We start from the raw sequence: 26,495 nt of genomic DNA on the forward strand, positions 1-26,495 counted from the left end.
GATTCTTCTAAGATTCTATGATTCTATATGGGGAAGAATAGGAACAAAGGAACAACTTTCAAAAGTTTCATCCCAGACTATAATTATATATATACATTAAAAAATCTTTCCTGGTGAGATTATAGGGACAAAGAAAAGCAAATGTTTTAGAAATGGGTGAAGGAGAGGAATATGGCATGGCAATTTTCCCCAGCATTCATCCAAGCTCAAAAGCAAATACATCCATTTGCACTGCTTTGGGCAGAGGGGTTGGCGGAGGGGGGGGGGAGGGGGGTATGAGAAAGTCACTTTGCAAGACTTTTTAAACTTACATTTCGTTAAATTAAATCCACTCCAGAAAATCTGAGTAGCACTCAGTCTGAGTTACTGAAGTGGAAAAATTTAGACTGCTTCAAGCACCCCTCAGAATAACAACTGCAAAAAAAATGAATCAACAGAAATCTAAAAAGTGCAGTTTAAGAAATTCTTAATCTTGATGATTCACCAGTAAAAGGAGAAAAAAACCCACAAAATAAAATTTATTGCATGGCAACAGTGAAGTGGTGGGAGTTTTATTAGGAAGATAAAAAATAAGAGAGGAGTATTAACTGCTCCATGCCTTAAACCAAGTTCTTTACTTTTTTCTCCTTCAAAACATGTTTTTGTGATTAGAAAGTTCTGGAAATTCCAACATAGGAAAACAAGCAGATAATAATATACATCACTTCAGAGTTTAACCTCTTATGCCTTTCTTGATAAAATTATGGCAATTACACAAAAATTCTTCTGCCATAGACACTCAAATTTAATGTGAAGATAAGTCAATACTAGCATAGGTAAGACAAACTTTTCTTTAGAAGGGACCTTGGAAAATATTTAGGTTTTTTTTCAAAAAACAAATCCACTTGCCCAATCCTCACTCTGCCAGTACTTTTCACATCAACAGGCCCACAGACATTTTTATTCTTCTGTGATTCTAAACCCAACTACTTCCATATATGAAATCTCCATAAACAGTGAAACTCTTATTTAGTATTTGTTTTACGCAGAGTGTCTGGTAAGATGTTATGTTTTGATTCTAGGAGAAAAACAATGCTGATAACATACCAATGTTTATAGTTGCTGCTAGGCAGTACTATACAGAGCCAAGGCCATTCTCAGCCAAGTTGCTGGGAGGGAACAGAAATAGAACAGCTGACTTAAACTGAGAGAGAGATATCTTAAGATAAAAGAGATATTCCATACCATGGGACATCGAGCGGAAGAAGTTCTGAAGAGGGTGGGAGTTCATCTCTCTCTTCCACTGCTCAGAGGGACTAGATGGGCATCGGTCAGTGGCAATGTACAAGCAACAGCCTGTACATCATCCTTTCAGTACATGAAGAGAGCATATAAACAGGAGGGGAACAACTATTTACATGAGTTGATAGTGATAGGACAAGAGCAAATGGTTTTAAATATGATATGGGAGGTTTAGGTTAGATATTAGGAGGAGGTTTTTCACTCAGAGGGTGATAACACACTGGAAGAGGTAGCCCAGACAGGCTGTGGATGCCCCATCCCTGGAGGCATTCAAGACAAGGCTGGATGTGGCTCTGGGCAGCTTGGTCTGGTGGTTGGTGACCCTGCCCACAACAGGGGGGGTTGAAACTAAATGATCCTTGATGCCCCTTCCAACCCAAGCCATTCTATGATTCTATGATCTTTGAGGTCCTTTTCAAGTCAGGTCACTTGCAATATATCTTTATATATATGTATGTATATAGTTATAACTATTATCCTTTTCCTTTTCTCTATATTAGTAAATAGTTTTATCTCAATCCACAGGTTTTTTCCTGATCTATCCCCCATCTCACAGGGTAGGCTGAGTGAATGACTGCATAGTGCTGAGCCACCTGTCAGGTGAAACCACAAAAGGGCTCAGTCCTGCTGAAAGAGGCTTGAAGCAGTACCAACAAGGTTTAACTCAAACTACTATTTGATTCTTGCTCTGATCAAAGAAACCAGTGTTAACAAAGAGAATAATCTCTGGCACCAACATTTATCCTTCCTCCTAAGCAACTCTATCAGCAGTACTATAACATTTGACTGCCTCTGATGTCAGAAGGGATATCAATCCAGACATATGTCCAAACACAACTAGAGTTGTGAGCCTACTTTGAGGAGAGAGATTCCTAATTTTACTTTCCAATCCCTACAGTTTCAAGAATGTCTTGTAAATTTTTTAATATGTATAAAGAGAATATCTAATTTGAAAAATTACCAGTAAAAACAAATATATTCAACTTTCTGGAAGCTTGAGATAAATAATAAATTGCAATAGATGTCTACGCAGACAACGCACTTAAAAAAGAGACTGCAATATTATCTATGAAAACTAGTTTTCTTGCTTGCTTCTGCCTAGAGACTTCTTGTCAAATCAGCATTATATATTAAAACTCTAAGATAAATGCACTCAGTATCATTTAATTAATACAGTAACTGTTTTAATTAATCATCCTTTGACTAAAATACTAATTAACCTAGTCTGAAATGACTTGAGAGAAAACATTGGTCTATGTTTTTCATTCATAGAATATGTTTGAAGGTTTGAAACTTATTGTGAGAATCCAAAAATTAAATCACCTGGTGAAAATGAAAACACTTTCAAATTCCGAGATTTATTTTAAAAGTTCTCATTTCCCTCCATTCATATCTATTTAAACGTTTCCAAATTATCAGCATATTCCAAATAAGCTGAAACAATTTTACACTTGCTTGGATATCATCGCATCTTTAAACAAAACTTAATTTTCAGCAATATTTTTGGAGAGAAAAGAAAGAAAAAAAAAACTTTGATAACAATGTGAACTTCCTCTGTTCATTTCCAATACACAGATCGTAAAACAATTTACTAGAACAGTAGCTCTTATGAAAAAGACAGGAATTCCTATATAAATGCACAAACCTCTGAGCAGTCCAAAAGCAGGTAGAGTCACAGCTCATGCTCCCATAGATGAAAAGCTCAAAATAAAAAAGCAAGATAGGGAACAAAACATAAATCAATGTAAAAAATGAAATTCTCTTGAGAGAAGTGTTTCTTGTTGATAATCCAATCATTTCACCTGTATTTGTGTTGATTTACTTGTTCCAGGGACTTTCTGGGTAAGATAGCATCTCAGTCTCAGAGACGAGATAATGCAGAGACACAGTGACACAGCTTTGGGATGGCAGGAAGTCCTGATTTCAGAAAAAAAAAAACCACTCTGAATTTCAAATTTCAGTGGCTCCCTCATTAGCCACTAAAATAAGCATTGAGCAGCTGTTATATAACTACCATTAGTTCAGAGACAATCTGAAGTAGAAGGAAGGAAAAACCCAGAGTTTTGCAGGCTAAAAGTAAAAGGACTGGAAAGGACAGAAAGGACTGGAAACACAGTGTTCTGTTTACCTACTAAGTATGATGCCCTTAGGAAAGATTTCCAGATTTTGAGAAAGAATTACATGCACAGAGAAATTCTGATCATTTGAAATTAGTAAAATGCACTGCCTGTCCAAAGAGAGTAGGAACTAAAGGTATTTTACAGGCTTAGAGAAGCTATTCCCAGTTCAAAGGTGGTAAGAGTAAGGTTGGCTGACATACAATAGCGACCAGCTGGGCAGCAAAGTAAGATACTGTCCTATGGAAGGAAAATTGAAAAGAAACCTTCATCCCATGCGATGAAAACAGGCAGGGTCAGCAGCTAACTAAACCCTAAAGTCAGGGTTTTCTGTTGCGGTTGTTGTTTTATTTTGTTTGGTTTTATTTATTTGTTTTCAGTGGAAGATACGAGAACAGCAGAATTCCTTGTGCTTAGACCAGGTTTGAATTAATAAAATGGATACATTCTTATCTATTTACTATAATCATCTGCTTCAAGCATGTTTTCATTTTCATTTGTGTTTCCTGAATAAGGACTGGATCCTAAAGAGATTTCAGGAACACCTAAGAGTAGGCTTTAAGCAATTTTAAGTTCTTTTTCTCTGTGAACAGGTTAAAAGTTAGACATTACGATTAGAAATTTGCTTAATGAACACCTCTAAAGCTCTTCTTAAGTATTCTGTTGAACTAGCAAGAATAATTTTATACCACAGACTGAGATAAAACCATTAGATACAGCAGTAAATATATTGCTTTGCTTTGTCTCATGTAACAACCCTTATTTGGCTCAAGTGATACAAGTGGTCTGAGTCACTGGAAATGCATTACAGAGAAAAGTGCACTGAATTTTCATGAATGTTACATTATCTTGACAGACTCAACATTAATTTTTCCAGCTATGGTGCTTGTGTCTGTAATAACTCCAATTCCTTTCCAGCTGTGTGGATGGGAGCTTTCAGCTTCTGAACAACTCAAGAACACCACTGAAATTTATTTGGAAGTTGCACAAAATTGTTTGCCTACAAAGAGTTAGAACCAAGTGGAATAACACTGTGAGCATGGACAGATCATCTTCAGAAGCCTCTGTTATTGTTTCAGCTATGATTACTCAGGAATTATAACAAGATTATCGCATTTTCCTTATACTCTGTGTCCAGCTCACTATCATCCTGCAACAGTCTTCAAGAAAAACTAAACACCTCCCTTTGCTATAGCAAAATTCCTGTAAATGTCAAATTGATATCTATTTAGTCCTTTATGCATTAGAAAGTGATTCAACTTGGACTCCTACAAGGACTAAAAGGAACAGTAGAGAGATAGGAAACTCCTCAAATCAGAGCAGAATGCCACTGTTACCAAATTGTGCTGAACCTAAAGGCTGGCACTTTACAATTTGGTACCAGAGCACATAGTATTGAAACACACAGACTCACATAAACTACCTACTTCAGTGTAATGTGGATGAATCTGCATGGCTTAAACTGATCTTTAATTGTAAATCTAAGAAGGAGCTGAGAATGGTAAAACACGACATCCAATATTCATAAAGCCAAAGAATGGCTTAGGCTGCATGGGACCTTAAAGACAGTCTAGTTCTGATCCCCCTGCCATGGGCAGGGTTACTAGAAAGGGCTGCTACTTAGCAGAAGTGAACTTTGCAAGTAAGACTTTTAACCACTAACTGAGGGACTCTTCACAAGGTGGTGAAAATCTCATTATCTCAGTCTCTTTCCCCGTGGAATACTAATCATGAGTAACTGGACACAAAAGCTCCCTTTTAGAATGTCAAATAAGTTATCTACTTCAGTTCAAAGTTAATCAAGATGCAAAAGGAAGACGCAATATTACAGTGTAGTTGCCTTCCCATAAATGAAGACATGCATTGGTATGAGGGACAACTACTTAGAACAGAAAAACATTTTTCATGCCATGAAAATTCATATTTAGACTGAATGGTATATACCTCTTGTGACAACCAGAGCCAAACAGATTTCAGCTATGCATCACTTACTTACAAACTCATCTTATGCAGGTAGTCTTCTTTGAACAGAGACATTTATCCAGCTTTTTTTTTTTTACATTAAATAATTCCCTTTCTTGGGGAAGTTAAAGACAACAGTACGGCTGGCTGATGAATACCAAAAGCTATTCCATTAAATAATGACAAAGCTCAGGAGCAGCAGCAGCACTTTTTTTTTTTTTTTTTTTTTTTTTTTGTGTGTGTGTGTGTGTGTGTGTGTGAGCTCCTGATATTCCTGTCACTGAAAGTGTTGATCTGTGACCAACAGGTTGTTTTCAAAACCAGCAATAATTCCTATAGATTATCTGGACTCCAAAGTTAGCATATTGCTTCAATTTTGGATTTTACAAATCTTCTAAAAGCATTATCTAAAGCCCACACAAGCATGTCTGACACATACTCTCAATGTCTGCCAGTTATGAAAGTGAAAAATGCATACATGGAATCTTAGTATAAATTATCATAGATGAATTGTTTTGAATATCAGGAGTAAAACCATCCAAATGGTGACGGTACCTAAACTATTTACGTCTGACCTTCATTCTAATTTTAGAGCTCAAATTATATACAAATAAGGCAGTGATTAATTCCACATGAAACACGATCAGCAAAACACACTACCAGCAATTGTTAAATTGTGAAACTCATCATTAAGATCCTAATAATGATCTCTGAAAGAAATTCCAAAATTGTGTGCTGAAGCATAGAATTGTTCTGATATCCACATCCCTATCAGCCTCACTGATACATCTATTGACTGGCACTCTCAGAAATGTTTAAATAGTATACCATTTCTTAAAATGATGAATCTAACTCGCCATAGTTTTTAATGCCATTTTTGTGCTTGAACATGAGAAGCTCCCTAATGATTTCATAAGTTGTTTCATACATATATTCTAACTTTCTTGAACAGCAACAGTGGAAATAATGGGGACTGAAACAAAGCAGATGCCTTTTCTGCTGCACACTGATGTTGTGTTGAACTGTGGAAGATAATTACTGATGCAGGTAACTCTCCCAGCCAGCCCCTAACAAGGAAATAATGCATGGCCCTACACAAACTGTGCATAAAGAAGACAAACGCTAGCAAAGGGTGACAGAGGCTGTGAACTTGCAAAGCACACTTTTTGAAATGCGAAGGCTGCTCCAAATGTAATGCCTCCTATTTTATTTTCGTCAGCTCACAACATCAGATAAAGTATCATGGCAGCACAGGTTGAACCTTCCCACCAATATTCCATTAAATGTTGTTGCCATGTAACTGATGGCACTCCGACAAAATGGTATCTGACATGAAGTGCATATTAAGCAAATGTGTGTAACTGAGCTCTTCCATGCAGAAAAAATTGCACCCAGTGACATTTATCAGCAATCACTGAACACTTACAAAGACCAGACAGTAGATGTGAGCACAGTGAGGCAGTGGGTGGTAAATTCAGCAGTTGTGACAGCAGTGTGAAAGACAAGCCATTTTCCAGATGGCCATGCAGATTCTTATGTGTGCAGTATGCAGCTCTTGTTTATCACTGGTGAAAATTCATAGCTGATGGTGGTGCCTATGCTGAAAAATAGTGTTTTGTAGCTGAGAATTTGCTCTATCAAATAAATAGTGTTATTGTGCTCTTTGTTCTGGTTTTCATAGAAACAAACGTGGCATTACTTTTGGAGTGGCCTACATATGTTCTAAGCACAGTGGGGCATACAGGATTTCCATTGTTTGCAGACATTTTTGCTACAAGTAGCAAATAAAAGGATCTGTAATAGCCATCGAGTACTTCAAGTAGCTGCCAAAATAGAACAGAAAGAAGGTCATGTGGCAGATTTATTAAATGATATGCTTATCATTTAGAGGTTAATTTTGTGAGACTTACAGGATCAGCAACTATCCCTTTAATCTTTTGGGTGCTTGTTGTATTATTAGTTTATGATAAGGTACAGAATTAAATATTGGAAAGAAAAAAAAAAAAAAAGAGAAATGTGCCAGTTGAGAAACTTCTCTCACTAAAATTCTGCAAATGAGCCACTTTCAATTGACAATAATTAATACTGTCATCACTTAAGACGTTTGACTATGAAAAAACATGCTACTAAGAGCAGGAATTTTCTCTTTCTCAGCATCCCTGCTCTAATTTACAATAACCTTCTTAAGTGGATCCAAGTCAGAAGTTTAGCAGCACTAAGTTCATTCCTATAATGTCAGTAATGGGCAATACAAAAGTACTGTTCTCACTAATAGTACAAAAATCTTTACAAGCGCATGTGGAATTGATGCACAAATACAAATGACCGGAGTAATAACTAATGCTGGAAACCTATTCTAAATCTGGCTTTGGATGAGACTTTGTTTTTAGCAAAATCAAAGAGCTTTGCAAAAGCAATTCTAGCAGTTCAGTTGGTGCAGAACCCGTCGTATTTGCTCTTGTGTTTCTCTCATGTATCATTCTGTACGAAGGGTTACAATGTTAAAGACTGGTCTTCACGTGAACGTACGAATTATCAGCTTCTTTAAAACATTATTCCTTTCATCAGCAACTATCTTGTGTAGATACGATGGTTCTTACATAAGGAGAAAATATATTCCAAGATATTTATAGTTTTCTTTTTGGAGACTCATGGATACAGTGGTTTTCTTCAAGACTTCTATTCATTTATAGATCGCTCTTTTATAACAGGATATTTCCACTTGATTTTAAATCACATAGAGAAGAACACTGAAATTGCCATGCCAGATATGTTCCAACTTTCTATCTCACTGTGGCAACTACTAGGTATTTCAAATGAAACTGAAAAGATCTTCATAGGAGGCAGTTCTTATTCAGTAACATGGCCTTACAGTATCTTTTTTTTCCTAACATCCATTACTTCTGATCTTACTTTTTCCTATCCTATGTCAATTACCTATGCATGCAAAAAGCACCAAAGAGTTTCACTGCAGAAGGGATCCCACAGAGATAGTATAAACTAAACTACACAGCTGAAAATATGCATTTTGATGAAGAAAGTAAAAAAACAAAGGAATATTTAGCCTCCCCTGAATGGTCCTTCTTTTCTAACTTTCCTACCAATTTCAGACAAAATATATTGTCATCATTCCATTCACGACTGTTCTGTGTATCGGACTGGTAATGTTTATATTAGTAAATTAAGATTAGAGTCTCTTTTAGTCATATATTGAGGGAAAAAAATAAGTACATTACTGTCTGAGGAGCTCACAGTCTTAGAAAGGGACATAGGAAAGGGTTCAAGACAAGCTCAAAAAACTCACTAGTAGTTTTTGCTGTGTTAATTATACATCATTATACATGAACATCTGTTTACGATCTGGACTTCAGTTTGGCCAAATGACAAATGATGACAAACATATGCTTCAGGATCAAACCAGTAAACTGGGATTTTTGTAATACACATAGAAGAGATTTGTCTGACATCTACTTGTGACAAAATATGTACCCTGTAAGAAATAGATGGAGATATTCCTATATCCTTTATGCCTGAAGACAGTACACTCGATTTTGAAACTTAGCTCATGTTTACATGTCCTTTGTATTTTGTCCTAATTCCTTTTGCCATTTAGGGTCACCTGGGATGCAGAAACAGAATTAGTGACTCACTCAGTGTCAGTGTCTCCACTATGTAGACTGATTGGAACTTCTACTTAGTTACTGACTGTCAGCACTTCTTGCTTTCTAAACTTTCCCATATGCAACTAAGCTGTTGAAGATAAAGGTGTTTTTTTTTTAAGCTTCTTAGCTACTTAGCAGATATAGTAGACTGGATTGAAGGATTTACAAATTGCAAAAGCTACAGTACCCAAAAAGTACAATGTGCCTATCTCACTACTGTTACAAGAAAGAGGAGAAAGGGTAAAAGCTGATTTTCCTATCCATGTCAGCTTCCTCTCTTCCTCCCTGTGTGTGCAGCACCTTTCAAGACTCTGGTCAAGAAGAAATTAACACTGCAGATATTTTTTGCTTTACATTGTGATGCAGCAGAAAAACATCATGCGTAGCATTTGAGTTCCTTTGACTTGATCGTGTAATTTATTTGTTATCCTGTCCACTAGATAAAAAGACGCTGTTCATTTTAAGAAATAATGGAGTACACTGTCACAGAAAAAAAAAAGCTATAGTAACCAAGACTTCTTGTTTTGAACAATTACGTGGGAGTCTGTTGCTTTTTCTGTAAACCACATAAACATGATGAGATTTGTTCATTTCTTTTCGTTTTTTATTTAATCAGGTTTCATTTAATACAATTTTATTGAGTAGACATGGCCTGAAAAGATGAACATGAAGTCATGTAGATCACATCCGTTTTCTGTAAAGCCATTTGCCAGACATACCCCTGGGAAAAGAATAAGAATGGCAAATACAGAATGGAATAGCTAGTCAAAACAATTCACCTCTTTGCTTTTTTAACCAAAGAGTTCTAGTGCATCCTTACTAAACACAGAAGAGTGACCTCTACTACTAATTTGAAGCAGATTACAGGCTAGTTAACTAAGCACAGCTGTCATTGTAATCAAGATTCTTGATCTTTCTCAGGAGCACCAGCTACCACAGCTGGAATATTTGTAATCTGCTGTAGCTTGCTTAATTGAAAAAGACTTGATTGAATTATTAAGATTACAGAAATCTACAACTTTTGATGAGACAGAGAATAAATATATTTTGGAGGAAAATAGCAGAAAACAGAATTAGGCCAAAGCCAGAGGAGGAAGTGACTAAGCAAGCAACTATAACCATTTGAAATAAATCATTTTTATGCTAGTCACATTGTGTATGAACATAATTATATGCTTCTTAACTTCGTTTGTGTTTTTCTCTTGCAAATCTGTTCAAATGTCATGTTTAGTTTTCTCTTCAAAATGTTACTAATGCTGTACAATAACACACCATTCTGGTCGTCTTTGGATTTGAAAACCACAACCTCAGTATACCACAACTGAGTCCAAGATACCAATATACCAAGATACCATAGAGGTAAGCTGGGATGCTTCTTTGTCCAGTTTTTCATGTAAGTGAAAAGAGAAACTGGAAATAACTTCAGAGGATTTCAGCAGGTCAAGTGAAATCAAGATATTCTGCACTCTTAACTGTTTATGCCTGTACACCTCTTTGCAGTGAAGAGCAATAATGTAACTAAGAACTAGAAAGTAGCTCTACCTAGTAAGAATAATTGTCTCATTTACTGATCGAGGACTGACCCTAAGAAAGGCTATGTATATATTTCTCTTCTCATTTCAACTAATTGAAATATGTTAGCTACCCTTCACATTTATATATGCAAAATTAAAGGTATTGCTAAGCAGTTTTGATTGTTTTCAAAATGAAATTCTTGTAACAACTAAAAAAGTTCCTACAGTGAATAGAAGTTGACAGCCCTTATCAGCCTATTTTGTCCTCAAAAGAAATTTTGCCATAAGAATACATCTTACCCAAAATGATTAATAAAAATGACAAAAGATATAGAAGTCCAGATAGATTTGGAAGTCCAAAAATGCATAGGTAGGAAAATGTTTTAAAATAAATACTGTCAGATAAAAAAAAAGGTGAAGGAAGTAATTTGCTATGTTGATCAATTTCCAGAATAATTAAATGCTACTCTCATTCTCATCAGTGGAGATTCAGAGGTCTAAGGAAAATTAGGGTTTATGATGCAGTTTGGGAAGCAAGTTATGAGATTTTTTTGAGGTTTCTGAGAAGGTGTTGTCTTCTTGGCTTTCGTATAACCAAAGTTACTGCCAGCTGCCTTATTCTAGAAGTCAGAGAGCCAGAGCAGTCAACAGATGTTGACCTGATAGCATCAGTAATTTCTCAGCTGCAGCATATGATGAGATCCCAAGGCAGCTTCATTTGGAGAACCAAGGAGAAGTTAGTTAAATGTGTAATAAGGAACACATCTAAAATTCCAAAATACCTAAGTGCATTCTATCTATGCACTCTGTGCTGAGCAACTAAAAGATATCAATTTCCTAAATAAGCATATATGGGGTAGGAATTGAGGAGAGGTTATGGGAAAGGCACGAAGAGGAAAGGTTAATCTTGAGGTTTTTACCTACACACTAATACTAAAGACTAAAAAAGCCTAGGGCTTGCTAGAGAATAAAACAAAGACTTAAACTTCTTCTTACTTCTTACCAACCACAACCATCATTGCAAAGTCACACATGACATACATGTCAGTGTGTGACATCAGAGCCTAGAGATCCCCATACAAGGCCATGTTGTGCACTTTATCCCCCCTGACTCTTCAGAGGGCAGCACTGAGCTGCTCCAGGAATGTCACATTTCTGGGACAAGGCTGCAAATCTGCTTGAATTCAGTTAAACAGTGCCACCAGCTCCATGTCCCAACCCTTTCTGGAGTTTTAATGAATGAAACTTCACTACAAAATTCCTGTGTTAATTTGGCTCATTAGAAAACAAATTCACTATCTATGCAGCTATTGTTATAGCAAGGTAGAAGTCCCTAGGAGAATGAATTCTATCTCACAGGCAAACCTACTTCATGATGACATGTAACACATTCTGAATGCTTTAAGCTACATAATGTGTGTGTGCTTCTGTGACATTAAAACTGTAGACTGCCTTCTGGTAATGGCCTATTGGTTCCCAATAGAGTAGGAAGCAATTGCAAGGAGTGTGGGTTTATTTTAACCTGCCTGGCATCTTCACAAAAGACTACAGGCAGAACTGCAAACAGAGGCCACTGAGGACATCTTTTATTTTGCACTTGCACATCTCTAAGGCATTTATCATTCATCAGAGCTTGCAGCATTCATGTTTTGCAGGTTGAAGCTAGCACTATGAGTAAGATATAATTCATTTCATCTTGTTCATTGATGATTATTTACCCTTTGGTTCTTCCACTCATACTCTCCTTCCACCAACATGCTAGAGGACAAGCCTGAGTGACATACTACACCCACTGAAAAAGAAGTACCATCTACCAATTTCAGAGAGCAAACAAAATGAAAGCTAAACCTCATGTATTTGTGCCTCAAGATGATAGGACTGAAGGACTGGCTGCATGCTTTCAAACAGCTTCAAAATCATCAGGGAAAAAAATCAGTGTCCGATTCCTCATTAAGGATACAAGAGCTGTGACAGGATCCAAGTCTGGATGCCACAAACAAAAGTATCAGGTTCGTATGCAGCATAATTTACACTGGATTCTATGATACAATTTATATCATAGAATGGCATAAATTAGAGGGGACTAGTCACAGTATCCACGAAAAGAGTGAGACTTAGTCATGGTATCCACCTGAATGAGAGCAAGAGTATCTGCCCGTCAGGAAAGGTGTTGCAATCCTGACTGAATTTGGAGGCAACCACGTAGCCATCCAGACCTCTGGCTGTGTAGACTGCATGAGCCTTTCCTTAGCATCGTGAGGCAGCAGTCAGAGCATCTATGTGAGGTGTGAGCAAGTAGATGATCTGCTCTCTCTCACTGCAAGGCTACAAGACAAAATAGATAGATTAAGAAGTGTCATGGGGACAAAAAAAAAGGAGCAGGGAAGCCACAATTCACCCATGCAAAGACAGGTTATTTTAAAGGAAAAAAAAAACACAAAATGCAAGGCAGTCTGTATCACAGATACAGTCTGTATCACAGATACAAGTTGAGGAAAAAACTTGCAATGCTGGAGGCAAGAAAACAAAATAAAGGAGTGAATGGAGGCAAGTCAGTTCTTGAAGCTGCAAATGAAAACCCTGCTTGCCAGCTCCACAGCCCCAGGTGCCTCTCTACAACAGGTGTGAGGCCCTCAGTGTGGAAGGTCCATCTCTGTGTGATAACAGACCACTCAGACTAGACCAATAAACAAAACAAAACCAGGAAAAGCTGCCAGGTATGTGTAATCTACGACTTCCCTGGACAGTATGTTCCAGTACCTTATTAACTATGCCTTTTCCTAACACCTAACCTAAATCTCTCCTCTTTTGGAGGACTCTCCATTCCCCCTATTTCTATCACTATCTAATTATGTAAAAATGTCAGTCCCCCTCATATTTGTAAGCTCCTTTCAGTACTGGAAGGCTACAATGAGGTCTCCCTCAATCTCTCTTCATAGGAGAGGTGCTCCAGCACCCTGATCATCTTCGTGGCCCTCCTCTGAACTTGCTCCATCAGCTCCATATCCTACATGATCAGAAGCCTCTATGGCACATCCAAAATGCCTACAAAATTATACAGTTGGAAAGCTTTACTATTCAACAGTGTGTTGAATAGAACTGTGCATGAGGAAAGTGATAGCCTGAGTTGCCCTGCAAACTGTGGTGCTGAGGAGATTCTCCTGACATACAAAAACTGACAGGTGTGTCCCTGATGTCTTCTACAAGCAATCAGATGTTATAGAGATGTTGCTGACTCCTAGGAAGGAAGCATAGCTCTAATTGAGTTTCAGCTCTTCCCCTATCTTAACACAGAATTTGTAATACACAATCCTTTCACCTTGCAGAGCTAATTGTTTCTAGCTGGAGAACAAGAAGATGTTTTTATTTATCTGCATCCTGAATCTACTATCTATCACCATGGTCCTTTAGGTCAGTACTGACAAACATGTGGGACAGGACTGATCCTTCCTTCAGCTCTCTTCCTTGTTTCTTTAGGGTACTTTGTTACCTCAGTCTCCCTGTACTTCATGTTCCCTGAACTTCCCTTTCCCTTACTTCTTTTTCATTATGTTCACCTTTGGCACATCCTGCATCCTTCTGAGTTTCCCTCTGTCTTCCCATGCTCTGATACTTACCCTGGGAGTTATACTCTTCTAGCCCTAATCTGATCCTCACAGAACATCAGGTTCATTTAATCACTGGCTCAAAAATTGCGAAGATTTTATTAGATTTATCCACTCTTAATGATACAGTGATAGCACACCAAAGTACCCTTTAGAACAAACTTCAATTGCTAACCCAGCTGATTCCTCTTTTCTCTATAGTGAAATAAAGTTGAGGGAAGGACATAAACCCAAACCCTTCATAAACCCAAAAAAGAACACAGTGCAGCACTTTTTATCTGCAGTTCCCCAAAGGAACATGTGATTACACACTCCTAGACACAGGAGCTCTATCTACAAACAGAAAAATACTGTATCCAGAAGCCTACACTCTGTGCATTAAGAATATAACACATTGTGGCTAAAAAAGGATGATATTGGTTTTCCGAATGAATTTCTAATGGAAGTAACAAAAATAGAAATGTTCCTTAAAAAAACTCAGTTACAGCAATAATTACACAAGAACTGCATTTTAAGGAGCATGCAAGATCTTGAGGAAGGCAATGGGAAAAAAGTGACTAAACAGGGAAGGCTTCTGACTGCTGGTTCACATAGAATCCCACTAACCACTGCTAACTGCTGTTTTCTTTTGCTTTGGGAAGTTAACATTCCTTCCCTGTACCTGTCCATCCTCATCCTCCTGGAGCCTGGCAATTCTGTCATCCATCCCTTCCAAATATCCACAGCAAATACACATATGTGGTCGCTGCAGGTGCATTTGTCAGGGTCATAAGGAAGCAAGAATTCCTCTTTCACCTGTTCTTTTGTAAGGCATTTGATTCCACACCAGTTCTGTGGAGGTACTAGCTTTCACAGTGAATGTGATTTTTTGTTTGAAGCTTTGCTATTCTGGCTGTAATTCAGGTTAGGAAGTGATTAGCTTTTCAGAGGCGTGTTGTGGCAGGGCACAAAGGCCACAGCCAGAATGAATGTAAAAAGAAAATATAGTCAAATTTAACTAAATAAGCAAAACCAAAACCAAACATGAAATTAAATTAAAGCAAATTACTCCAGAGGCTGGCAGTGAGCAAATTCATACAGGACAATATCCAGATATATAGTCTACTAAATGATTAGTATCAAGAAAAAAATCTTTACCTTGGGATACTGTACCATTTTGAAATATCTTTGAATTTAATTTGTTGATCACTCGTCAAGAAAATCATAGGTTCCGCCCAACACTGCCTTTTCACCTCTTTAACCATTAAGGCATGTTTAACAACGTATCTGCCAATATTTTTTTCTGAAATGTATGTCATTTTTAACCTCAGAGACAGCCCGGGAAAACAAATCAGAGTTATCATGGAAACTTACAACTCAAAACCAATAAGGTATGTGGCATCTCAGTTTATACCTAAGGCTGAAACAGAGACTGTGCAAGAGAGTATTTTCTTTTCAGAATTGTAAAAATTCTGGTTTTAGTAGACAAAAGAGAAGGAATAACATTGATTCTCGGCACCAATCAACGCTCACACACAGTCAGTGAGAAGTCACTGATGTCTATTATTTGCAGCTTTTACCTCTTGCTCCTCACGTAGTACTGCTACTTCTGTACTGAGAAGGCAGTTCTGTCTAACACTGGCACAGAGCACTGAACTTAAAACTTCTGTGACTACAGCAGCTAACGGACATAGCCTTGCACATAGTCTAAGTTAAATTCACATTAATCCTGTAACAAACTCAAAATTTTTAGGCACCTGGGAGCTGTGATATTAAAACTAGCTTATCCATAGAAACATTAACCAGTTTGGCCTCGAGTTCTGTTTTCCTCATGGCATGAGTTAGAAGGCAATGCAGTGGGGTTGCAAAGACATATAAACTCTATTTGATAGAAGGCAAAGGTTAAATCCCTTACAAAAGGTATCTTCTTATCTAAAATGCAGCTTTAACAATTCCCTATTTTTCATAGTTCATAATATGGCTATCAGACTGTGCTGAAATTCTGCTTGAAATGGTTCATACTGGGAGCAGCTTTATTTCAGCAATTTGAAAAGAAACCATTCAACTGTATGAAGATACAGAAATGTAATTTTAAAAAACTGTTTATCAGACACTGGCACTTTTCCTGCTTGTGTAATTCAAAAAGGATCTCAGTAAAGAAAATTGAATTTGGCAATCCATTAATACAGATTTGATGCTCTCTCTGTTCATCTCTTGATGTCTCACCCCTTTCAGAAAAATGAAAATAACTCATGGTAAAAGAGTGGCTGTTCCCTCACATTTGTCCACTGTATTGGCAATTACTAAACCCTGGAAAAGCTACTGAAGCTCTGCTGACTCATGGTGGCAGAGAAATTACTTGTTAATTCCATAATGAAGATACAGAAAGAAAACAAAGGAGGAAAAGCCAGAGAACTATCAAAATCTGAGAAGAAGGATCAGACTGAGCTAGTAAAGTTGTACCAACTCTTATTAAGATGAAAATTCAGACTTAATTTCAACCCGTCTGAGTTTAAGGAACCTGAGCCATTTAAATAAAGAGCTCACTTGTCACGGGCATCCTCTTCTGTCAGCAGAGGAAGAGAGTGGCAGTTCCGGGAGACAAACTGACTTACTGAAGTTCTGAATTGCCTTCCAAAGATGCCAGTCCTCTCCATCAAGTACACACAGACCTCAAGGCAGTGATGGAAAACCTATAATAAGCACATCAGGACAGGCACATGATACTCCTGCCAGCCAAACAGCTCCCCAGACTATCACAGTGCCCAGCACATCCTGCATTTTTTCACTGGCCTCCCAACCCAACAGATCAGATTCAACAGGTAAAGATGTGCTGTGTTGAGAATGGGAGCTCATGATAAATTTAGAATTAACCCTCTACATCTCCACAAAACTGAGCCACACTGGAGAACTTTCTTATGGTGGGTCTTGATGAAGATAAGTAGCTTTAAGTGATGACGTGAAAAATGTTCACCAGTTGTTATTAGCGAGGGGCAACCATGCTCCTAATTAAGGCACTGCAGGTAGGTGCATTAATGCTCTAGTGCAATTGCTTTAAGCCTCAAGTCATTCACAGACCGAGTACTAGCCAACGCTAGCATTTTAAAACATGGAAAAATTTAGGTTTCACCTCCTTTTAAATTCTTCACTGCTCAAAATCCAAAGCACGTTTTTCCAAGGAGTAAGGTTCCTCAGAGGGGAACAGCAGTTCTTAGTGCTATCTGGTTGCAGGGACTATCATCTGTACTCCCCTTTTAGCAAGCAGTACACTTCAGGCTTTTGCATGTTCTAGCTCTACAATGAGCTTTGACTTTATACTTCTCCACCATCTCTTGGTGGAGGAAGAATGCTAATGTGGCGCATTTGCTATAATGCCATTTTACCATCACTCTGCCCAGTTAAGAGGATGCGTTCTTTCTCTACAGCACACAGCAAACGAAGTAAAGGGAAAGAGAAAAAGGCTCTTTATAACAGTCCAGAGTCACACACCTAAAAGAGTTCTGCATGCTTTACCTTCACATAAAATTCTACCCAAGACATAACCTACAGTAAAAACAATTCACCTGATCGAGGTAACATATCAAGCTGCTTAGTCCCCATGTTGCAAGGATCATGGAAGCGTGTGTTTGAAGTGTTTGTGCTGTGGAAGTGACAACAAGTTGGGAAATAAATGAGCACAATACTCTCTTCTAACCTCCTGGCATTATACTTTTTAACAGATGAGAAAAAAGTAAAAAGTCTGAAGCTCTGAAACATTTTTCATGTTGCATAGTGTCCCCACTGAAATGCTTGATAAGAGACACAGTGACGGGCTGATACTTCAATGAAAAAAAAATCGTGAGTTATTGCAAAAAAAAGTCTTGTAAGCATGTCTCATGCAATGAGGGGAAAAAAACCCAACCCTTAGGACTGGAAATTTATATCTATGCCCTACAAATGTCATGTTATCCTTCCAGACAAAAGTCTCAGCCCTGCATACAGAGCTATTAAGTTCAAGGATGCAAAACAGCTTTCAGAAACAGTAAAAGAGGCTAAGAGGATTTGGATATTTCAGCATACCTCACTAATTTACATTGAAGCTGACCAGTCTGCTCCTATTAGTCACTCAGAACAATCACTCTTTTCCCAGCAGAGCTTACTCATTTGCAAGATAAAAGGAAGACATTTCTGCACATGCCCATAATATTCTTCACCACTGGGGGCAGCTTTACATAAGACTGCATTCACTGAAACCAAAGCAACAGTCGGACGGAGCTTTCAGAATGACAGTACGCAGAAGTGAGCAGAGCTTGTTCGTTGCACGGGCTTATTCTACCTTCTATGCTACAAAGCAGCTTCCTAGCCGGATCGGGTACTAAGTAAGGGAACTGCTGTGCTATGGAATACAGATGTGTGAATTCAGATAGCTAAATGGTGCTCGGAAGAATCTAAAATGCTTTCTTATAAAGAGAAATTTTAAAAGCCAGGTTCCTAACTATAAAGATGCAAAAACGTAACATCCATGAAGATCCTATTACCTAGGAAGAATTTGGCATTTTTCTGCGAATGCTGTGTTGGGATTGATTTATTCTTGGAGTGTTCTGCATGGCTGGCAAAGAATAATGTTCCAAAATCGGTCCATCTCCCAAGGGGTCCAATTTTTCTTCCTGGGTGTCAGCGAGCCCTGACTCACTACAGTGCAGCTGACAGGGGCTGCCATGCTTGTGGCACACTAAGCAAAAAACAAAAGACCTAAGGACGACCTTTGAACAACACAAAGGATGGGTATGTTTTTCATGTTATTTTTTTAATATACAATTCATAGACACTGCATAGCCTCTGCTTTAATTGCTCCATAGCCTTACCTTTATGTGATTTGTGATTACAGTTAAATTGCTTAGGGGTTACACCTTTTACTCAACTGTTTTTTTCAGTATTTATAAAGGCATTCTTTTAAAAAATCTGAGTAAAGAAAACAATGTGAAAAGTAGTTGAGACAAGCTAGGGATTTTTAAGTGATTGTTGAAATAAAGATTTTAGCATGATTGAAAGAAATGACTGATGTGTGGGGGGATAACTTTTCTAAGTTGTTTTTATTTCCAGGTTTCAATGTAATTAGGCTACTGAGCGGATCAGCTGTAGCTCTGGTAATAGCCCCTACTGTATTACTGACAATGCTTTCTTCTGCTGAACGAGGATGCCCTAAGGGCTGTAGGTGTGAAGGCAAAATGGTATATTGTGAATCTCAGAAATTGCAGGAGATTCCCTCAAGTATATCTGCTGGTTGTTTAGGTTTGTCCCTTCGCTATAACAGCCTCCAAAAACTAAAATACAATCAATTTAAAGGTCTTAATCAACTCACCTGGCTCTATTTAGACCATAACCACATCAGCAATATTGACGAAAATGCTTTCAATGGAATACGCAGACTAAAAGAGTTGATCTTGAGTTCCAACAGAATCTCCTATTTTCTTAATAATACCTTCAGACCTGTGACAAATCTCCGGAATTTGGATCTGTCATACAATCAACTGCAGTCTCTGGGATCTGAACAGTTCAGGGGCTTAAGGAAGCTGCTGAGTTTACATTTGCGGTCCAATTCCCTAAGAACCATCCCTGTTCGAATATTTCAAGATTGCAGAAACCTTGAACTGTTGGACCTGGGTTATAATCGCATCCGAAGTTTAGCAAGAAATGTCTTTGCAGGCATGATCAGACTGAAAGAGCTTCATCTGGAGCACAATCAATTTTCTAAGCTCAACCTGGCACTTTTTCCAAGGCTAGTCAGCCTTCAAAACCTTTATTTACAGTGGAATAAAATCAGTGTGATAGGACAAACTATGTCCTGGACCTGGAGCTCATTACAAAGGCTTGATTTATCTGGCAATGAAATAGAAGCTTTCAGTGGACCTAGTGTTTTTCAGTGTGTGCCCAATTTACAGCGCCTCAACCTGGATTCAAACAAGCTCACATTTATTGGTCAAGAAATTTTGGACTCCTGGATATCCCTCAATGACATCAGCCTTGCTGGGAATATATGGGAATGCAGCAGAAACATTTGCTCTCTGGTAAACTGGCTTAAAAGTTTTAGAGGGCTGAGGGAAAACACAATAATTTGTGCCAGCCCGAAAGAGCTGCAGGGGGTGAATGTTGTCGATGCAGTGAAAAACTACAGCATCTGTGGCAAAAGTACCACGGAAAGGTTTGAATTAGCACGAGCTCTCCCAAAGCCAACGTTTAAACCAAAACTCACCAGGCCTAAACACGACAGCAAACCCCCTCTACCCCCAACTATTGGAGCCACTGAATCGAGCTCTGAACCCGAGCATGACACAGAACACATCTCCTTTCATAAAATCATAGCAGGGAGCGTGGCCCTTTTCTTGTCTGTGCTTGTGATCCTGCTGGTAATCTATGTGTCATGGAAGCGTTACCCAGCCAGTATGAAGCAGCTGCAGCAGCGCTCTCTCATGCGGAGGCACAGGAAAAAGAAAAGACAGTCACTGAAGCAAATGACTCCAAGCACACAGGAATTTTATGTAGATTACAAACCTACCAACACTGAGACCAGTGAGATGCTGCTGAATGGAGCAGGACCCTGCACGTATAACAAATCAGGCTCCAGGGAATGCGAGGTATGAACCATTGTGATAAAAGAGCTTTTAAAAGCTGGGAAATAGTGGTGCTTTATTGAACTCTAGGGACTATAAAGGGAACGTTTTTCTCACTTCTCTGGCACAGCTCTTCCATGTCACTTATTTTGTACATTCATAATACTGGTCATTTTATTCTCATACATAATCAAGTCATTGAAATTTAAATACCGCAATCAATGTGAAGTCTGAGCTCGGTTTAATACAATACCTATTGTACAAATCCTCTTCTGATTTCATTAAAGTCTTGCTTGTTTTTAAATAGAAAACTTCTTTCATAACTAATCCACTGCACCTGCAGTGAGTGTGCTTCTGTTTAGGGAGAAAGATCACAACAATGATGAAAAATAAATCAAACCCAGCTTCCTTCCCAGTCCATGCTCTGAAACTTGCTTTTTGAGATAAGGTACTGTAGCATCATAGGAATTCTGATTTTTCTGAGTCAAGAGATGGTGCAGGAGTAGCTCTGAAAAACTGCCTGATTTCTGCCTAACACATGACATAATAATAATTAAAAAAAAATTCAGTCTCAGGCTTGAGTCATCAAACCAAAAGCAGAGTAGGCTAAATATAAATTTTAAAATAAAAACTGTAGAATGGGGCTTATTCTACTGCATTATAATAGTTTTTCTATGGCTGATAATTAGTAATTGAAACCTGTTTATGTGACTTCACACAAGAGGTGCCAGTGTTTATCCCTTACACCCAGTTGCCTTTCAGAAAGTAGTCAAAAGGCATTCATTAAGTGAGGAGCAGAAATTCCTTATTGATGCAATTAGAGGAAATGAAATGTGCAGTAGCAAAAGCAACACCACTTCCTGCACACATTTGTACAAGTGCTCATTAGAAATTCTCTTTTCAAGACTGTCAAAGACGTTAATGTAGCTGCAGAAACAATTAAATCTTCCATTTTCTTCTATTCCTCTCTATTTGCTGGGCTTGGTAGTTGTTGTGATGTGTTCTGTACACTGTCTCTCTAATAACTAAATAAAGCTTCGCTGCAATCAAAGCCAAACAGTGTACATTTTAGAAAAACAGCAACTGCAAAAGAGCTTTCAGAGAAAATTTGTCAGTCATCTAAGTACACTGCATCCAAAAATCCTTAAAGAAGCCAGTGAGAAATTATTTTTCCCTCTTACCAAAACCCTGATGACATTACAAGAATTCAGATACTCAATTTTAATGTGAATTCATTCATCAGTTGTTTTGGACAAAATACAGATTTGTAAGATGGCTCCTCCCTTTCCTCTCTCTATAAAAGCTTTTTTTTTTTTTCTTCCAGTTGCTTAGAACGTAACATCCTTCATATTTGGAAAAATAATCATATATTCTATGTATTTTGATGGTCTTCTGAACAGAGATGTTTTCTTTCATTCTTTAAATAATACAGCAGCACCCATATAGAAGTAGAGTTAGTTGTGTAATTATTTTGTAACTTGATTTGGCTTAGTAAACTGCACATCTTCAATCACTTGGAAGAGAATGTTTCTTCAAAGCAGTTTCACTGCAGCAGATTAGAGGAAGCAAAGCCTTAGCAGGATGTTCTATTGAATTTTTACTAGAAAAATAATCATCACAGCCAATCACCTTGAAACATGCTAGATACAAAGAAAACAAACCTATGAATCATTTCTTTAAAGAAACTAATATACTTGAAGGGTATTCGGCTTTTGTGGTGGTACTGTTGTTGTTGTTATAGCATATAATGAAACCAGTCTCATTTTCAAGGACTGTGGTGAGTAAGAATGGAAGCTTGAGACTATACTGAACCCTGCAACACTGAGATCTTATTTTATTAAATATAGAAAGAATTCTGAACATTTAAATGATTAAACATTTAATAATGGAAGTGCTGGAGATGTTTTAGCAGCACTGAGCAGACTGTAATTTTTAAGCTGAATTGTAGCTTTAAAGTTGCTATTGAAAGTCAATATAAATTGAATTAACTTAGCTATTACAGGATTCAGTTTTCCACCACCAAGTCTTGGTAACCTCTGTGCTGAAGGATTATAAATTTGCCTTAAACTTATTGATAAGAACTATGGCTGTACTTCTATAGTCTTTAGTGCCTGTAATGGTGACTAATACTATGTACTACCAAAACAAAAAGGATTTGGCCCCAAACATACATATGTTCATACAAGAAATTATGTACACACACACACACACACACAGGAAAGTTCTGATATCCTTGACTTCAGGAAGTGATGACTACATTAAAGAAATAATTTCATATGATTAATTTAGAATTTATGTTATTTAATAATGATCAATACATATTCTAAAATTTCTTAACATATTGTGATTGTGAATGAGTTGTGAATAGCTGAGTTTGACTTACAAAGTCTTTTTAATGCCTTATTATACCTCAACACTCAGAAAAAAAAAAAAAAAAAAAAATCAATCCCATATTCCTCTACAGAAAGCAATTCCTGTAAAGTTATCACCAACTCCCTTTGAAAAATATTTCACTATGGGACTGAAAAAGCAGCTAAGGCCAGTATGTCATTAATCATAGATGACAAAAATAACAAAAATTCAGCACATTTATATTCAAGTAGACACGCTCAGATCAACTGTATTATTTGTTGCCTGAGAAACAACAGGCAGACTTCATGTATTGCAAACTATGCCCCAAACACAGATGAACGTGTAATTGCTGCTATTGCTGCTGTCTTATTACACAAAATAAAATGCCCAGTATAACTAATTGAACCTTCTTGCACAGCCTGAGGCCTGAGAATTGAGTCATTTAATGCCACTCTAGTGTCTATGGCTTAGAAAACACTTTTTAACCAGCTTTGTAACATGTTAAAACATACAAAACCCATGCTTTAAACTGCACAAAGACAGCGTGAAATAAACTAACCTTAATCCCACTACTGTAGAATTAAACACTATAGAATTGACTTGTTTTGGGAGACTAGGCCACCAGAGTCACAAATTTCAATCACCTTGTGGGAAATAACGTCAACTTAACTGAACAACCTTCAGTTTCTGTGAGAGGTTGCCCTTCTAACAATACAAATGAATATATAAATACAAACGAAATGATAAAGCTTCAGAGATTTCAGAGAAGAAATTTGTCTGTTCCCCTTTCATCTGGATGTATAGAGTTCTTGTCCTACTTTGTCTTGGCTTTCGGAATTTTTGATGCCAGTCTCTCACAGAATTCTTAAACTCTTCCTGGGTTGATGCTGAGAGATCTTCAGAGGGTGTGTAATATCTATGATGGCTTTTAAAGCCCTACTCCTCCTTCAAGTATTTCAGGTACCAAATTGAGGAAGGAGATGCAGGAGATGTGACAAAATGCCTTTTATAACTTGCCTGTCCTTTAACGGCTTTGATGCTGTCTGTATTTTCCAAGTTGAGAAGAGCAAGATTGCATTTATAGGTGTTATTGTTTGTTTGCCTGTTTTAAATCAACCTATTCCTTTCCCTGAGTCTCAACTAGTGTTGCCTAGCGTAACTAGTGTTACCATTTGAAGATCAAGGCATTTCAATATAGAAAAAAATACAGAACCCCTTAATGACAGTTTTCATTTTCATTGGTTTAGCAACAGTCAACAGTTATTTAAACAATGAAAATAGAAATGTCAGGTGGGATCACCAAACAAGGCTGTTTCATCTTATAGCAGCACCCCAGCAAGCTGGAAAGTTGTCAGCACATCCTCTGCCAGCCATTCTACAAAGACCTTGCAACAATCTCTCACATAGAAAGTTTATACATGGCATGTTGGGAAGATGGAAAAAGAGATAACAGATTTGAGGTAATTTGCTTGAGATCACACACCAACTGAGTTCTGGGAAGACAAATCCAGTCACTTTCTGCAAAGGCATCCTCTTAGCCAGTGGGCTAATTAGCTTTCCAGTTAAAAGACTGAGATGCTATTCACTACCTCTTAAAATACTTGACTATGTTTTAGAATACTAGATAGTACAGAATGCACATTTTTTGAAAAGAAAATAACTAATGTACTAAGCAAATTCAAGCAGACTGGTAATGTTCATTCACTGTGCTGAGATTACCTCCAGCAATTGTAGAGTAGAAGAATAATAATGAGACCAAGTGGCTTGAATATAATGAATGCAAGCATCTCTGCTGGCTGGTAGGCTTTAATTACTCACTATCTGCATTTACACAGTCTTCATGGATTACTGTTTGGTTTTTTAAATTTTATATGAACTAGCAAACCTCAATATAACATTCAATTGCAAAAATGAACGTAAGTTTACAATATTTCTGCAAACACAATTAAAAACTCTCAATTTACTGCAAAGGAAAGGTCTTTTCCATCAGCTGCTCAACTCTAGATAAATATTCTCCTAGATGAATTTCTGTGGAACAATAGTGACATCCAGTGGGTAGTAAGCTTAATCACAGGTCTCTATTGAATACAGATTTGTTTGCCTTTTTACTTTGTATTCTTCTGCGTAACGTGATGACAGCAGCTAATCCTTTCATCAAACTAAGCGCTCAATTGTATTTTAATTTCATTTCTGAGAGTCATAACCTGAACACAGTGAATGATGGAGAAAAGAATAGATGAATGCAAGCAAGAAATGGTCTATCCAGTGTGCAAAGATCCACTGTCAATAAAAGGCAAGAAGCACTAAGCAGTAAGAATAGGAGCTGTAAAAAATTTTTTTTTAGAACTTATTACGTATAAAACACAACTACGTCAATGAAATCAGGCTTAAAGCTACTGTAGATATCAGTCAAATCTGGTTTCCTTAAGAAGATGCACAGGAACTCATTTCACTGCACACTGAATGAAGTAGTTACAGTTTTAGATTTCACGTACGTGGGGTCAACTGTCAGATAATGTGCAGCCCTTGTTTTTGTTCCTAGCTAGCTTTCTAGAATTGGTGCTATGACAGCAACACAATACAGAACTTCGATGTGATCCTTGGGGCTACAGCCAAACTATCTCTTGGCACAATGGTGAGTGGAACAAATTGGATGCAAAAAAAGGAAAAAGGGACAGTATACAAGAGCTATGAACTGACCTGCAAGGCGGCTATAAATTAATAAAAAGTAGTATAATCAAGACAGTCCACGATAGATAGCTGGAATTTGATGGCCAGTATTTTACCTACCAGAAAAATTATATCAAATTTAGAACTAGAACAAGCCTTGTAAAGGCAATCATGAAAAAAGACTTGCAAGGAAAGGTAGTATGTTTTATTTGACCTACCCACTATAGAGATCACATGTCCCTAAAATTCTTGTCTTGTTCATGATAATAGGCTATCATGGCTACAGCATTAGTATTCAAATGCAAGACTGACCACTATTTGCTAAGAAGAGATGAAAGGGTTGCAAGACACCTACTCCTTTATTAGGCTTTCCTTTCTGAACGCATGAATGAAATTTACAGTAGTTATTACAGGAAATGTTTTACATCCATGTGAAAACTAGATTTTAAAAATCTTTGTTAATCAAACAAACTTTTTAGGGAAACAATCTTTAATTCTTTCTTACAGTTTCTTACTGTTTCTCACAAGCTCTTTACCTTGTATTGAAAAAACTATAGATCTAATCTCAAAAACAAAGATCCCTCAATCATGTCTTTTTAATCCCTAAAAGTCTCTTATGTTCCTGTGCGACTAATACATTGACCACTATTAAAATAAGGACAAAGGAAACTGAAACATCCTAATTACTCATTTACTTACACTCTGAGCAAAGACATAAATACTCCATGATGTTTATTGCTTCACCATACCACTGCAAAATCAT

At 37.4% G+C, this 26,495-nt stretch overlaps 2 protein-coding genes across 5 annotated transcripts in view; one reads left to right on the forward strand and one right to left on the reverse strand.

Annotated features, from left to right (window-relative positions):
* Positions 1-26,495, reverse strand: part of CTNNA3 (catenin alpha 3) — a 418,023-nt gene that overhangs the window by 208,094 nt on the left and 183,434 nt on the right. The window contains exons 8-9 of one of the 4 annotated variants that reach the window (XM_042862649.1): positions 16,668-16,813; positions 9,689-9,743 (exon numbers count right to left, since the gene is read on the reverse strand). The exons of the other annotated variants lie outside the window; for them this stretch is intronic. Coding sequence (XP_042718583.1) covers positions 9,704-9,743; positions 16,668-16,813 — 186 coding nt within the window. The 3' untranslated portion in view covers positions 9,689-9,703. Of the gene's footprint in view, positions 1-9,688; positions 9,744-16,667; positions 16,814-26,495 lie in introns of those variants that run through there. 4 annotated transcript variants of the gene reach the window in all.
* LRRTM3 (leucine rich repeat transmembrane neuronal 3) lies at positions 18,377-20,885 on the forward strand. The gene is made up of 2 exons (XM_042862654.1): positions 18,377-18,884; positions 19,203-20,885. Exons 1-2 carry the CDS (start codon positions 18,881-18,883, stop codon positions 20,738-20,740), a joined length of 1,542 nt encoding a protein of 513 aa, XP_042718588.1. The 5' UTR covers positions 18,377-18,880; the 3' UTR covers positions 20,741-20,885.

Source organism: Lagopus leucura, unplaced genomic scaffold (genome assembly GCF_019238085.1).
Source record: "Lagopus leucura isolate 7727_CA_CO unplaced genomic scaffold, USGS_WTPT01 Super-Scaffold_739, whole genome shotgun sequence".
Taxonomy (NCBI): domain Eukaryota; kingdom Metazoa; phylum Chordata; class Aves; order Galliformes; family Phasianidae; genus Lagopus; species Lagopus leucura.